The following is a 14,651-nucleotide window of genomic DNA, read 5'->3' as shown; positions in this document are numbered from 1 at the left end:
AACATCAGAGAAACCTCACAAAAGAGTCATGTTTTCTGGAAAATAGTTTATTGAGTGCTTAGGGAATTAAAAACTACAAGGTTTTGCTTGCAGTTGCAGAAGCAAGAAAAAAGTTAAACATAAATTAGTTACCTGATTTGCTACTTATAGTGCTTCTGAAACCCTCATTTTAATCAGTCACTGTCTACCCTGACCTTTATATTAATATATCTGGCCCTTAAATTTATGTAGCAGAATATTTATAGATTAAAAAGTGCCTTTCTATGGCATAGGGAAATATTTACGAAAGCTGATGGAGATTTTCAGTCTTTTTATTAGGTTTCACCTACACCCACTTGATTTTTCTGACATAGGTGACTTTATTCCATAATCCACCGCAGGAATAAGAATTAAGTAATTCAGTCAGTGTAAAATAAGCCCCACTTGTCCAGAAGCTTTAGTTGACTTAGATCAAATAAGAGAAGGAAAAAAAAAAAAAAAAAGCAGCCAGATAGTAACTGCAGTTACTCAAAACTACATTTGTTGTGTGGAATTTCCATTCCAAGTATTGTTTTCATCTTCTCCATCATCTTGAGTCCTCAGTCTATATATTTTGCCTTCTTTTTTGAAGTCTTCCCCTCGCTTTTCCACCACTCGTTTCCTGACTGCTTGCCTAGGGCACAAAGAACAGTGAGGTTTGACAGCTTCCTCAGTAATAATTACACAAGAGAAGCAGCAAATGCAATAAACACAAATAATCCATCCTTCTCTTATCCTCAATAATCTTCAGCCCTTTGTTTCCTTGGGAAACAACACCCAGGTGAAAATTTGTCACTTAGCAGTCAGACAGAGTGGCAGACTCATTTTCCCTCTTATTGAAGCAATATGTGGCTTCTTCACCAAAAGCTGAGCAGCTCTTCTGGTACAGGGGAGATCTCGTTCTTTAGGCAATACAAAACCTGTCAAAACTAGACTTCATCTGCTTCTGTTTCTTGAACAACCATCCTGTAACAGTTTGATATCTCATTTTTAACATTTTTATCTTCCAAACAGTATCAGCTGAAGTGAAGCTCACCTTTATAGTTACAGCTGAATTCCCTATTCATAAATGACTGCAAGACAATGCTTTTTCTACTGTGTAATTGGAAGTTCAGTTCCCCACTACAAGGTTAAAGCAATTGCAGCAAGAAGCTTGAGAAACAGCTCCCTTAAACACTCTGCCTTACCTGCTTTGCTCCACGCTGCCCGACGTGGAGGGAGCTGAGTGGTCTTGCTGATGAGCTGATCTCACAGAGGGCTGTGAGGGGGGTGGGCTCGTAAACAGAAAGTTGCTAATGAATCTCCAAACCGCTAAGAGGGGGTAAAGGATTGTGCCCAAGAACTTCCACAGATCACTGCCCGAAGCCTGAACAACAGAAGTCGCAGGTCTTCCTGCCTGTCATGAACACACCAAGAAAATTTGTCAGGTATTAAAGTCTGCTATTTCACACATCATTTTGAAGCAGCTCAGCAGACACAAAGGAAGAACTTTGGTTACACTTTAGACAAGTATCTATGTTTATCTGCTTCAGAAAAACTTCTCCAAATCAGTGCTGACAAAAACTAGAGTAATTTTGCAATCTGTTTAGACAAGGAAAATCCCTAAATTCAAGCCAAATACTATCATGACTAACAGCAAATACCCAGCTACTGTAGTGCTGTTTGAAAAATACACCAAAACCCAACACCTACCGGCAGCAACACTACTGAAGCACTGGGTGCTAACTCCAGTTCCAGTAACTTCTTTCCATAATCTTCTTTGGTAAACTCCCTCCTGGGAAACATTGTCGCCAGCGAAAAATTGCCATAAGTGTTACCAACCATCTGTGAAGCACATAAAGAAAACATTGTATCTATAACTGTTCATTTCCAAACAACTGCATACTTGCCAGCAGATTATACCTTAGCAAGAGTTTTGTAGTAAACTATCAATCATCCTCAGAGTAAGATATGAAATATCCTTCATTTTTCTCTGTCTCTCACTAATGATACACTGCAGCAATCCAAAGGCAGTTGGTGGCACTGGAGAAGGCTGCTACCAAAACTCCCTTCAAATACCCAACAAGGAAGGAGTTGATGACAACTCCACTGCCATTAACAACTACTTGATGCTCACCAAATCATAATCAGTACATAGCTGAGAAACAAAATGCCCATTTACCTGTGCAGCAAACTGCCTGGCTTCTTCTAGCCGTGCTTCAGATGGAAACTGGTTAGTGAAGGAAGATCCATCAGGGAGGCGGAACTGAATCCTGGCTATTGCACTGGGGACAGGTATTGGGGTCAGTCAGGACATGAACACTTAGAGACAAAGGCTCCTGGGCCTTTGGCTTGGTAGCAGTGAAATGTGCAAGAGAGGGACTGTCATCCATCCTGCCCAGGGCAGTGAAGATGGGTAGTAAGATTGAATTCACAGTGGAAAACTACCTGCTGATCTCTTACAATGCATTTCTTCCATAACTCCATATAAGGTCCCCTAGGTTTGCATAATACTTAAACCAGCAGTGCTGGGCAAAGCAGGAGACAGCTCTGACAGGGCAGCTGATGTCCCCAACCCAGCCTTGCTGAGTCCAAGCCATCCACACACACAGCTCCTGGATCTGCACCGAGCTCCCCAGCAGTGCTGACACTATTGAGTTATTCTGTCCAGGCATAATCTTTAACATTCTCACCTTATCTAGTCCCCCACCAAGCTCCATCCCATACTGGGATTTAAATCAAAGCTCAGACACAAAATGCTCTTATCTAACTAAAATAACACACAAAAGGTGATTGGTGTTTCATGATCATAATGTCAAAAGGATGAAAGCTATCAAAGAACATCATGTTCATGTAAATAGCTACCTTTAATGTCACTATTTAAACAGCTCAACAGGGCAACATGCTGTCAAGAAATGAGGGGATATAGTAACTCTCTTAAAGTATCTTTACCTCTCTCCCCCAAAATACACACTTGTGTCTCTACTGCAACTCACCTTCGCTCCCGTTGAGCTGCCTCTTTTCTGGCCTCTATTTCAGCCTGTTTAGCCTGAAGAGCTGCAGCTTTTGCAGCTTCTGCTTCTTCCTTCGATTTTGCAAAGCGAGCTGCCCTCTCAGCACGATCCTGTGGAAGGATCAAAGGGAAACCTTAATTGTTAACATAACTTGTTGCTTAACATTCATTAAAACAGCTATGATCTACACTCATGAACCAACTGCACAGATATGAACAGACCATACGGAGAGAAGACAGTGGAACTGCAAAGAATTACTTGCTGCCAAACTGCACAGTCTCGTGTCATTAGCCAAGATAACACTTCTCACTGAGTCACTTACCACAACCAGTTGTTAATAGATGATCTTCCCATGCAAGCTCAACACTCCAGGGAAGATAAAGGCAAAAACCTTAAGACAAGTTACATGGCTGCAATTCTAAGTGTTCTATACCAAAGCCTAATAATGAGGAAGCATTTCAGTTGTTACACTGTTTACATCCATATATGCACACACATATATACTAACTTGGGAAATAATCCTCCTCACCATTTTGAGAGCAGCATTATTGTGTATGTTCTACAATTAAATACTCCCTTTGCTTCTCTTTTAGTACCATGCCTAAATTGCAATTATTTTTATGTTTATATGATAATTCTCTGCTAGCAATATGTTCTCTGTTCAAGCAATATGACAGAAATGTTTGTTCAGATAGAAAAGAATTGTGAAGATGAAAGCAGAAGCTTCATTTTATACACAGGAAATGCTACATAAACCCCAAACACAAAAATCGTTACTGTACAAGGCCACAAATGGAAATGGAAAATGGAAATGCAAAGATGAACAATCTTTCAAAGTTTCATCAAATGAGAAAATTTATCATTTTAGTACACTGTGAGAGAGAGAAGCAGCGAACTCTCTTCCAAAATGCAAAATTTACCATTGCAATCTGTTGCCTTATGCGCTCTCGAGCAGCCTTCTCTTCTGCCTTTTCTCTGTTCCTTTCCTCCAACATACGCTTGGTCAATTCTTCTTCCTGTCGTCTTTTGTACTCCAACATTTCTTTACCAGTTTTCCTTCTTTCAATTTCTTTCTTAATTTCTTTCTGAATAAAGAGATATAAAAATTGGACCACAAATTGCCTTGGACAAGAGAAAAGACTGAAGTATGTTTGTGTAAGAAGGCATTAAACATTTATTCAAATAAGGGTAAAAAAAAACAAACCTGCAAGGGATTTTACATTTTTGTGTTACCTGTTCTTCTTCTTTCCTTTTCTCTTCTCGTCTTTCTTCAAGCCTTTTTGTTAACCTAAATTTAAGAATAGAGTGAAAAGTCTTACCATTGCAGTATTTTGAAATGTTAATGAAGCATTTGCAAGCCCAGGAGAACACATGAAAATGAGCTATAGCACAGTGCTAATACTTCGTGTACCAGCAGTGATTCATTCCCATGTGGGTGCACCATCCATGCAAAGGGCGATGGTGATTTCACCACCTCCTTTCTCACTTTTAGAATTGTTCTAACATATTCCTTTTGTCCCTTTTCCACTCATTAAATGAAGAATCCTACCTATTCTTACTGTTGAACCAACTTATGAAGACATACAATGAGCAAATACTATTTATGATCTGTGGTAACAGAAACACTAAATCTCAATCTCTTTTTAGCTATTTAAGCCATCTGGTTTCTTCTGCACAGCACCTCCTAAAAGGGAACACAAGTAATATATAGCCCTGACATAGATGCACATACATCTATCTCAGCTATCCAGAAAAATGCCTCAGAATAAAGACTGACCTAAAAGAACAAAGTAACTTTCTCCATATAGACTGACAATAAAATCCCAACATATTTGAAGTCTGGGGAAAGTGCAGGCATGATCCAACATGAAAAGTCATACAATCAGAAAGATTTGTATGGTAATTGTTTTCTTCAAAAGTAAGTGGCAATTACCACAGAGCTTGGCCTCTTTTTCCCCCTTTCAAAAAATGCTGTAGATAAAATATGCCAGATTTGTATGTAAGACTAATGCATTTTTTAAAAATGAACATTGATAATTATGTTAAAATATTGACTGCATTGCCTTATCAGTGGTAAGTAAAAAATATACCTCTTGTCCAATAACTTTGTAAGAAAACTGAAATAAGCATAAAAAAGATTTAAAACATATTTTAGCATTATAAATACTCCTATTTGCTAAACATATGTTATGGTTTTAGACAGGATATTTCAAATAGTATCAATCTTATTAAAAACAAGTTAATAAACAATATCCCATATTTAAAAACAATAAATAATGAATTAATCATGTCTTGAGCCAGGTATTTCTGATCACCATACTTCAAAAAACTAAACTCAACTCATTACTGTTCACTGATCAAAGCACGAGTGTCAGAATAGGATTCCACTGACTTTTTCAATATCCCTAAACTACAAACCATCAAATGTCATCAAATGAACAAAAAGAAACAAGATGACATCTCTACACAAAACCTACGTTGGCATTTTATTTCACCAGTTTCCAATGCTTTGAGTTCAATGTTTCAATTCCTTCAAGAACTTGCATCAAACATATCATCTCTATTGAAGTTATATCAAAGATGAACACTTACAGTTTTCCAGATTACCTTTTTCTTTCAAAGTACACGAGAAATGATATTAATTTAAAACCTGGTTTGGTATCAGCCCTAGTATTGTCAGAGACATGTAATAAAAAATAAGACTACATAAATATTTGCCAGATAATAACAGATTAAGGACCAAAATCCTACAATTAAATGTGTTTGTTAAAAAAATCCCAAATGAACCCCAAACCCAACAAAACCACCTGCTGAGAAACAAATACAACACAACATTAAGATGTCTGCAAAAGAAGACTTGCCTTTCTACTTTGAGTGTAAGATCATTCACAGGCTGAGCACCATTTGCTTGCTCATCTGCAGAATTAGTTGCTTCCTGTCTTGCTTGACCTGAATTTGCTTCATCTTCAAGGAATTTACAAGAAAGCAATGCATAAGAAAAAAGAAAATGTGTATTTCTTATCATAACAATTATTAGCTCATTGCTAGCCATAATTTGCAGCAACTGGGATACCTCAAGGAGATATGAGGTTCTGCTACTTAGACTCCCTCCTCAACAATTCGGTTTCAGGTTACTAAGCCAAAAAAACTCTTTAATTGAATCCTCTTTCTGGAAAGCATACACAGTTTTATTGAGTTATAAACCATAGCTCCCTCACTTATTAAAACTAAGCAGAATGACAAGTTACCCTTCTCTCTAGACCTGCACAAAGCATTCTGGAATATCCCAAGGCTTTCCCTCAGTGAATCTGTTCAATATATTGCCTTTTATGTACCATCATGTAGTAACTTAAGAAAAACCATTTCCAAAGCAAATTGAGGTGGCATTTGTGTCAGAACACTAACCATTACCAGCAGAAGATGCTATTGTCTCAGGCATAACAGCCTCAGGAGAGTCACAACCCCCTGCTCTGGATTCTGCTCTTTCTGGAGCACCATCAGACTGAGAGGAGGGACAGGGAGCAGATGCCTGGCTGCCGTTTTCCAAAGGCCGCCCTTTCCCTGTGTGCATCTAAGAAATTGGGAAAAGAGAGAATGGAAAGTTCAAAGATTTTTCACAGGTTAAAAGGTCAAGACTGAATTATTGTTCCTGAAGAATCAGCCCTATTGAAAATTTAAAACTAGAATTACCACATATTGTTGAGTATGGTACAATCATGCATTTAATATTTTTTTCTAATTTTAGTCTTGCACTTGAAATCAAAGTGATAAAGCAATCTACGCTTTTGTACAACTTTATAAATCCACATTACAGAACAATATTACAAAACCACGTTATGAGCTGAAGAGTAATCTCCTTAAAGATAAGTTGTCACATTTTGTCATTCCAGTTTAGAGTTCTTGACACATTTCTTCAGTACTGTGGGTTTACACAAGTGATCTAAACCAAACAAAAATTAATGCAGCACTTGTGCACAGTGCTTCCAACCTGTGTACTGAACTTATTGTTGGAAGGACAGAACCAGTAACTCACTGGTTCTACTTTCACCAGCAACTTCCCAAAGGCACGAGCTAAGGGCCTGGGCCATCACTGTCCTGAGCATTACCAGCTCCATCTGGGAGATTCATCTTGTCAGCATTACCTGTTTGACTTTATGGATTCTGGTAACAAGCTCTTCCACAGACACGCTGCCAGCAATAACTTCCAAAGGGATTCCATTGTCTCCTATAAAAAAACTCGATGGGACGCACACTACAGGATCTGCACAGCGACAGTTAAGGGTGGTGAGGGACAGAAGCTGATACAGAGTAACTTTACAGGGCAAAGCAGACCTCCTTCCTACAGGAGCTTCTAGCCCAAAGCTCTTATCTCCAACTGGTCACCAGCAGCCAGGGCCAAGGGAGGAAGGAAAAAAAACCATGCTGGCAAACATTACATGCAACTGGTAAGCATTTCTTCTTTTCTTTGTACTGGTTTAGGCCAAAGGTTTTTTTTTTCCAACTTTTCAGGCCACTGATTATGCTCTGACTTGAGAATGATTTTGTTTTAGTGTCAGACAAGATCTTAAGTAGACAGTAATGAAATCTCCAGAGCATGAAGGAAATCCAAGTTAAGGTACAGAATTCCCAGTATCACAGAGAATTAATGAACCGTAAGCAGTGACCTCCTTAAGGCAGGCAGAGATTTACCAGACTTCACACCTGTGGGTCTGACAGAACCCAGGCCACTGCTTCTTCCTCCTCCTCTGCATCTCTGAGCCCCAGCTCATCATTTAAAACATTTTTTGTTTGTTTTCTAATGCTGATTAGTAGGACCAACAGATTATTTAGATTACATAAAGCTTTAGATAATTTTCTATTTAGAGAATTACATAGGATTAACATTAAAAAAACCAATTTGCTCACTTTCTTTAATAACTGACAGCTAGTTGAATACACAGATGGTATCTATTAACTACACAGTTTATTGCATAGTTTTGTGCCAAAATAAGTATTTTCAATAGCATTGCTTGTAAGTGTTTGTCTTAAGAAGGGTATTAACTTGTAAAGAGCAATTATCTGTAATCATAACGTAGCATCTAAACGGATCTCAAAGGATACAAATTTGAGAAAACTGCAGGCATGCTTCACTGTTTAAAAGAAAAGATTCATTTAGGAGTAGCAATCATTTTGCAACAACTTCAGATTAAGTCTTTCATCATAAAAATAACTGTCCTACAAAACTATTTAAATACTTGAGAGAACACTAAAAGCAAATTTGCATTGCATCTTATCATTAACATTCTGCAAAAGTGTTGACATGGTGACAATCCTTGGTTATCACAGTTGACTACATAGGAATTAGGAAAGCAGTGCTAATACGCAATTCAGGAAAAAGAAATCTAGTCTATTGAGCACAAATAATGTAGTAAATCTAATAAAATGTCTATAGAGCATTTCAAAATAATACCATTTGGGGAAATGTCAGTGCACTTTGTGCACATGGACTGGAACACAAACATAACAAAAATAGCTGAGTAATTTACCCAGGAACTTAAATGCTTCTCCATTCTATGTGTTACAATGGAGACAAACACATTTTCTCTGAGGCTTTACAGATTTTTATCTTTCTGAATTCATGAAAGGTTTTTAATTCATTATGTAACTTGGCAAACCAAGAACTGCCTCTAGCACTTGCATTTTTATTCCAGCATTTTTAATAGCATTTTTGTGTCTCTTCCAGTTGAGAAAGAGCAAGCTTTCTTCAGGCATTCTATTACTAGTACTGGAATACAGTCTGAAATACACAATGAATATCTGCAGAACAAACCAGTAAATTTTGACATTTTCTCAAACTCTAGGGACTTCAGGAGTACTGAATTAACTTCTGCTGTGGAACCCTGTACTTATACTATCTCCTAATCAGGGTGAGGACTTCAAAAGCCTCTTAGTTCTATTCATCATCATCAATGAAAGACTGTATAAGAGACAGAATTAGAATAGGCTCAAACCTTTTGGTGTCAATTTTAATAGCAACAAAACCATCTGATGCAGCTTCAGTCACCTTCTCGTCTTCCCACCTTGCAGCCATCTCAGTAGACTGTTCATCTTCACCTGCAGGACACAGCACAAACAGGAGTTAAACCCACCACAAACTGCTGTTTCTGCCCTGATTTTAGCTTTGCTTCAATCCCTTGGAATCACCTTTGTACAACACTCTGGGGATTATCTGCAAGTCAGTTTATAACTTTTTTTTATAATCTGGAGACAATTCACTCCAGATGGTTCACTTTGGTAACATATCAAAATCATGTTCTGCTTGCCCCTCATTATAAATTTAATTCCATATTAGTACATCAGCTGCTAGCAGGCAAAACTATATTCTCCACTCCCTGGTATATACATAATTCAGCAGGTAAGGTTTCACAGCTTGACAGTGTTAAAAAAATCCCCAAACAAGAAACATTTATTTGCAGGTTATTTGTAACTTGGTTTTGTATTCCAGTTCCTGACATGAACAGTAACAGTAGGAGGGGAGGAAAAGGTGTGAGGAGCGCAGTAGAACAAGAATAACAAATGCAGAGGAGCTGCTTGGGTAAGAGAAACTGAAATGTGTTCAGGGGCCATAGATTCAGAGGTGTTATTTTAATCAGATGAAACGTATCAATCATACATTTATCTCCCAAAATATAAGTTTAGTGAGGGTGTGGGTTAATAAATAGATTTTGATGACTATTAACTACTTTTCAACAAGTACACTGGCCTGCAACCATTCTTTATCTTCAATCTGTATTACTTCCTAGTAGCTTGGAATGGACTGCAGTCTTGATGAAGAATCTGAATCACAAGTATAGGAGTATAGTAGTCCATTATTCAGTGACAACAACAAACCTCTTGTTTGTTTCATCCCAGTTGCCATTCCATGCAATATTTTTGACTTGTTAAAGATCAGGAGTTACATGTGGAATCTCCCAGTGAAGTGCTGCTGTCTGGTCACAAGGACTCTCGCAGGGGCATGTATCAAAAACACAATTTTGTCTCAATTTTTCCCTGGAATTACTGGAGCAAGTAAGAAAGTATCTACCTCTATTATTATTTGCTTGCATAAGCAAGCAAATATTTAGGCTATTTTACATGAGAACCTCTCCTCTTGCTTTAAGCGCATTTCTTCCAAGTGTGGTCAATGCAGCTGTTGTGCCCAGAGTGGCTCTGCCTCCTCTCCTGTTTCCAAATGCTCACAGGCAGGCAGCTGCTTCACCATACACTTTCAAAAGGACATGTGCTCATCCGATTAGGCTACTAAAAATATCGAAATACTTGCCTAACACTAAGTTTTCCATACAACCAACTGCTGGAGAAAAAAGAATGCTGAAAGACACAAACAGGGCAGAGGCTGCTCACAGTACAGTCTGAGAGATGACTGAATGAAAATGCTGATAGCTCATGTTTTATAAAGCTCTGTGCCATGATGCACTGATTAATATTGTGACTACCCACTGAACAGCCGCTTGTTCTCATACATATTTTTGTTCTGATAACCCTTTCTCATTTAGGGGTTAGGGTTCATTTATTACAGTTTTGTAGTAGTAATTATATCCGGAAATCAAAACTGCCAGGTCACAGGAAAAACATCAGAAAAGTCAACAGGTCAAGCACAACAGAACTTGACATAATTCATAATTCTAATTAAACACTGAGCCAGCACAACGGCCTCAAAATTCTAGATCCCAAAACTCTCAGACTTCTTGTTTCTCAAACAAAAACATCACTTTATTTCACTTAGTGGAATGATCTGCAAACAGCTCAGTCACACTTCCTCATCTCTTAAATCTGATCAGGTAAGTCTACATAGGGAAAACATCGATCATTTCTCAAGTGATTCACATACTGGACAAGACTCTTTTCCTGCAATAATCTACTTCCTGTATGAGGAACTTACTCAAAACCATCACAGATTGTCAGAAGACTTTAATTCCCCTCAGCACATAGTCACCAGGGAAGTGTTTTTCTTTCAGAAGGAGAGAGATAAGCCCAACTAACTTTTCTATGTCCAACATTTCATAACTACTCAGTAAGAGAGGACTGCCATTCTGGAAATGCCAGGAAGCCAGGACATTAAACCATTCACCTCCTCCTCCTTTGCGTCATTTCACTTATTTAACTTGAAAAGTGCCTTGATACATCTTGGCTACAAATAACTAACACACAGCTTATGTGTGCAAATCACCATTTTGTAAAGAAATTATGAAAATAATAAAGGGAGGAAGGTTTCTACAAACATCATTAAAAAGAAACAAACATTTTAATTTAAAGCTTTTTATTACCACATACCCCTTCATTTCACACACATACCCCTTCATTTTTTCACTCTGAAAAGCACTTTTTATGAGTGGCCTGGTATTTTCATGATGAGAACATGTCTAACCTTTGGAGCGAATAATCTTAAACACCTCAGTAAGAACAGAGGAGGTTTCATATCAAATGAACTATCAACTTTAGATTAGTGACTCAAAGAATCAAAGGCTTTTTTAACTCCATAGGCTACAAAATCATCTGCAGAACAGCTATCAACAATAGCTGGGGATGTTCATAGAATCATAACACGGTTGGAAGGGACCCACAAAGATCATCAAGTCCAACTCCTGGCCCTGCACAGGACACCCCAAAAATCTTACCATGTACTGAGAGCATTTTCCAAATTGTCCCTGCACTCCACCCTGAGGAGCCTGTTCCATTGCCCAACACCCTCTGGGGACAGAACCTTTTTCTGATATCCAGCCTAAACCTCCCCAGCACAACCTCACACCATACCCTGAGGCACCTGCGTGGCCAGACCTGTTTCACTGTCAGGAATTGTCTCCCTGTGCAGCAACACAGGGAAACTGCTGCTGGCAATTGCTTGATGCCACAAAGTAACTCATCTGTTCCCCAAACATAACCCCTTACCCGGTGTGTCCAGAGGCCTCTATGGTCTCATCTGAATATCTCAAACCAGTTTCCTAAGGCAGACCCCTTTCACCTCATGCTCTCTGGGGAGAATGGGGCAATCCCTTTTATTGCAACTTCCTGTAAGTTCAATGGGATCTTTAATACCCTTACACCATCCTGTCACCAGAATGTGCCATGAAGGTTTTAAACACTGAGCTCAAAAATGCTGGGATTATGGCTGCAAGCAAAAATGCTTTAGGAGAAACCTGCTTGAGCAATGTACTCCTACAATCACAAATGTCACCTCATTTTTAAGATAAATAACCACATTATTCCTTGCCTGACTAGAAAATATTCTGGAAGCAGAAAGAATAATCCACTTCTTCATTTTCTAGAAAAAATATAAGTGAAGTGCAGAGGAGAGGGAGAGAGGGACAGGCAGATGGTGGCAGAAACCAAACACAGATGGACATATCAGAACTTCCTAATTTTTGTCAACTGTACCTAATAGCGATCCTCCACAATGGCCACCCCAAAACAATAGTTAACTTACATTCTTATATTTTCAATTTCTCTCATTATTTTCCCCATAGATATTATTGCATGAAGTGTACAGAACCAAGCACTGCTGAAAGCCTGTTCTCCAGGTGCTTTCAAATGCCTGTCTCCAGTGGGAAGTGTGGAGTTACCATCATCGTGCAGTTTGAAACGGGTTTCTACCCAAACAACAAACCCAGTCTCTGCTGACACAAAACCAGACTATTCTTTCAGCACTCCACATCCTTCAAACACAGCTGCTTCCATACACAGCAAGAAAGTTCTTGGGCTTCCCAGCTCCCTTTCCCAGCACATGTAACAGAACAGTTCCATGATCAGCTCTGCCACGGGTCAGCTGCCCTGATCCCACGGCACCCAGGGTGAACCAGATGTTGGGAGAACTCTCCAACTCTTCCATTTCAGAGGTGTGCCTGGCTGAAGTCATGCTCCGCCTTTTCCAGGGTTCATAAGAACAAACAAAACAAATCCTCACAGCACACACAATGACAAAACTAGGTTACATCTCTGCAACCATAAATTTAATCTCCCCTCTATATCAACATATTCCAACATCTATCTAGTCAACATCAGCGTCTAATAGGCCGCATTTTGTGCACAATTTTTGTTTCACAAAAAACACTGGACATAAGTTACAAGATGCATTTCTCAGTCCCTGGTACATGTATCAAGTTGAAACTACTCAGAGGCCCACCAAAGTCCCTCTATCACTGCCCTCCTCAACTGGATAGGGAGAGAATGTCATGGAAGGCTCATGGGAAGAGATAAGGGCAGGGGAAGATTACTAATCTCTTATCTTCATAGGCAAAACTGATTTGACTTGGGGAAAAATGTATTTAACTTATTACTAATCAAAAATCAGAGCAGGATCATGGGAAATAAAAACAAATCTCCTCCCCACCCTTCCTGCAGTCAGCTCCTCACACCTTGTCTCTGCTGCTCCTTCCTCCTCGCGGTTGGACTCCTCATACTCTTCCAGCATGGGATCCCTCCCAAATTCTGCAATGTGACTCTTCCCAAGGGCTGTAGTTCATGAACTGCTCCACCCCATCCCTTACTCCAACACCAACACAGCCCAATCTGTGGTCTGACAAGACTTTGATTTCTATCAGTATGTTTACCATCCAGCAGAGAATGCTGTTCTCCAAGTACATGGAGAGTTGTGTCAGCAAAGGAATTTAACTCCACTTTTCTGTTCACATCCCCTTTGGGAGTGAACTTCTTGAGGCCACGTGAGTCCCACAGTTCAATAGCTCGTAAGGGAACAACACTAAGTCACAAGTTTAACGTTGTTGTTTCATGAGGCACCTGAAAAACTTGCAAGCCACCAGCACTTAGGGCAACAACACACACAGAGACACGCAGAAGTTCAGGAATAAGTTAAAGAGCTTGTCTAATCACAGAGTATCACAGTTTCAGTCGTGTTGGAAAAGACCTGTGAGGCCATCGAGTCCAACTTACGACCAAACACCACCTTGTCAACCAGACCACGGCACTGAGTGCCACGTCCAGGCTTCCCTTAAACACTGCCAAGGACCTCACCACCTCCCTGGCAGCCCGTTCCAATGTCTATCATCCGTTCTGCGAAGAATTTCCTCCCAATGTCCAACCTAAACCTCCCCTGGCCCAACTCAAGACTGTGTTCTCTTTCCCATTTTTTTTTTATAGAGAAAGCCAGCGAACACAAGACGATGTGAATTCCTACAGGTTCCAATTACAGTGTTATGAAACACGCATTGTCGGTACGAGGAAAGGAAACGAAACACAACCAACAGCCCGGAGAGCTGCACCGGCGAGAACCCAGCGCAGAAGAGCAGAACGGAGGGAAGGCGACACGTCGGACGGGCGATTCCGCTGCACAAGGCGGGCGGGCGGGGGCCGGACACCGACACCGCGGGCTGGGGCTGACACAGCACAAATCCCGCTCGGCGGGAGGGGCGGCGGGCGGGACACAGCTGGGAAGGCGCTGCTGGGCCCTGCCGGGGGGGCAGCGGGCGGCCCCGGGACGTACCGTACCGTACCTGCCACGAACACGACGAAGACGGAGCTGCGCTCCTTGGCGGCGGCGATGGCGGCGGGGACGGAGCCGCCGAACCACATCGTGGGACCGCCGGCACCCGCCGCCCTCAGCGACAGCGGCACCGCGCCTGCGCCGCCGCCGCGCCAACGGCCCCCCGC

General features: G+C 40.4%; 1 protein-coding gene across 1 annotated transcript; it reads right to left on the bottom strand.

Annotated features, from left to right (window-relative positions):
* Positions 1 to 26: 26 nt before the first annotated feature.
* UBXN4 (UBX domain protein 4) lies at positions 27 to 14,651 on the bottom strand. Its single transcript, XM_014870811.2, has 13 exons — positions 14,495 to 14,651; positions 9,002 to 9,104; positions 8,112 to 8,140; positions 7,154 to 7,272; positions 6,417 to 6,582; positions 5,873 to 5,975; positions 4,245 to 4,299; positions 3,932 to 4,096; positions 2,994 to 3,121; positions 2,180 to 2,282; positions 1,711 to 1,842; positions 1,206 to 1,414; positions 27 to 652 (listed from the first exon to the last, which is right to left on the bottom strand). The coding sequence occupies exons 1-13, from the start codon at positions 14,571 to 14,573 to the stop codon at positions 514 to 516; spliced, it is 1,530 nt and encodes a 509-aa protein (XP_014726297.1). The 5' UTR covers positions 14,574 to 14,651; the 3' UTR covers positions 27 to 513.

This window comes from Sturnus vulgaris, chromosome 7 (assembly GCF_052056855.1).
Source record: "Sturnus vulgaris isolate bStuVul1 chromosome 7, bStuVul1.hap1, whole genome shotgun sequence".
NCBI classification, from domain to species: domain Eukaryota; kingdom Metazoa; phylum Chordata; class Aves; order Passeriformes; family Sturnidae; genus Sturnus; species Sturnus vulgaris.
The sequence above is the reverse complement of the archived record's forward strand: the minus strand, read 5'-3'. Positions and strand labels throughout refer to the sequence as shown.

Coding starts and splice junctions, on each gene's coding strand:
- UBXN4 (XM_014870811.2), bottom strand. CDS start 14,573: ATGTGGTTCGGCGGCTCCGTCCCCGCCGCCATCGCCGCCGCCAAGGAG. Junction 3,122..3,931: donor TAAGGCAACAGATTGCAATG/GTAAATTTTGCA, acceptor ATCCTTCCACAG/GATCGTGCTGAGAGGGCAGC. Junction 653..1,205: donor GGCAGCGTGGAGCAAAGCAG/GTAAGGCAGAGT, acceptor TTTGTGCCCTAG/GCAAGCAGTCAGGAAACGAG.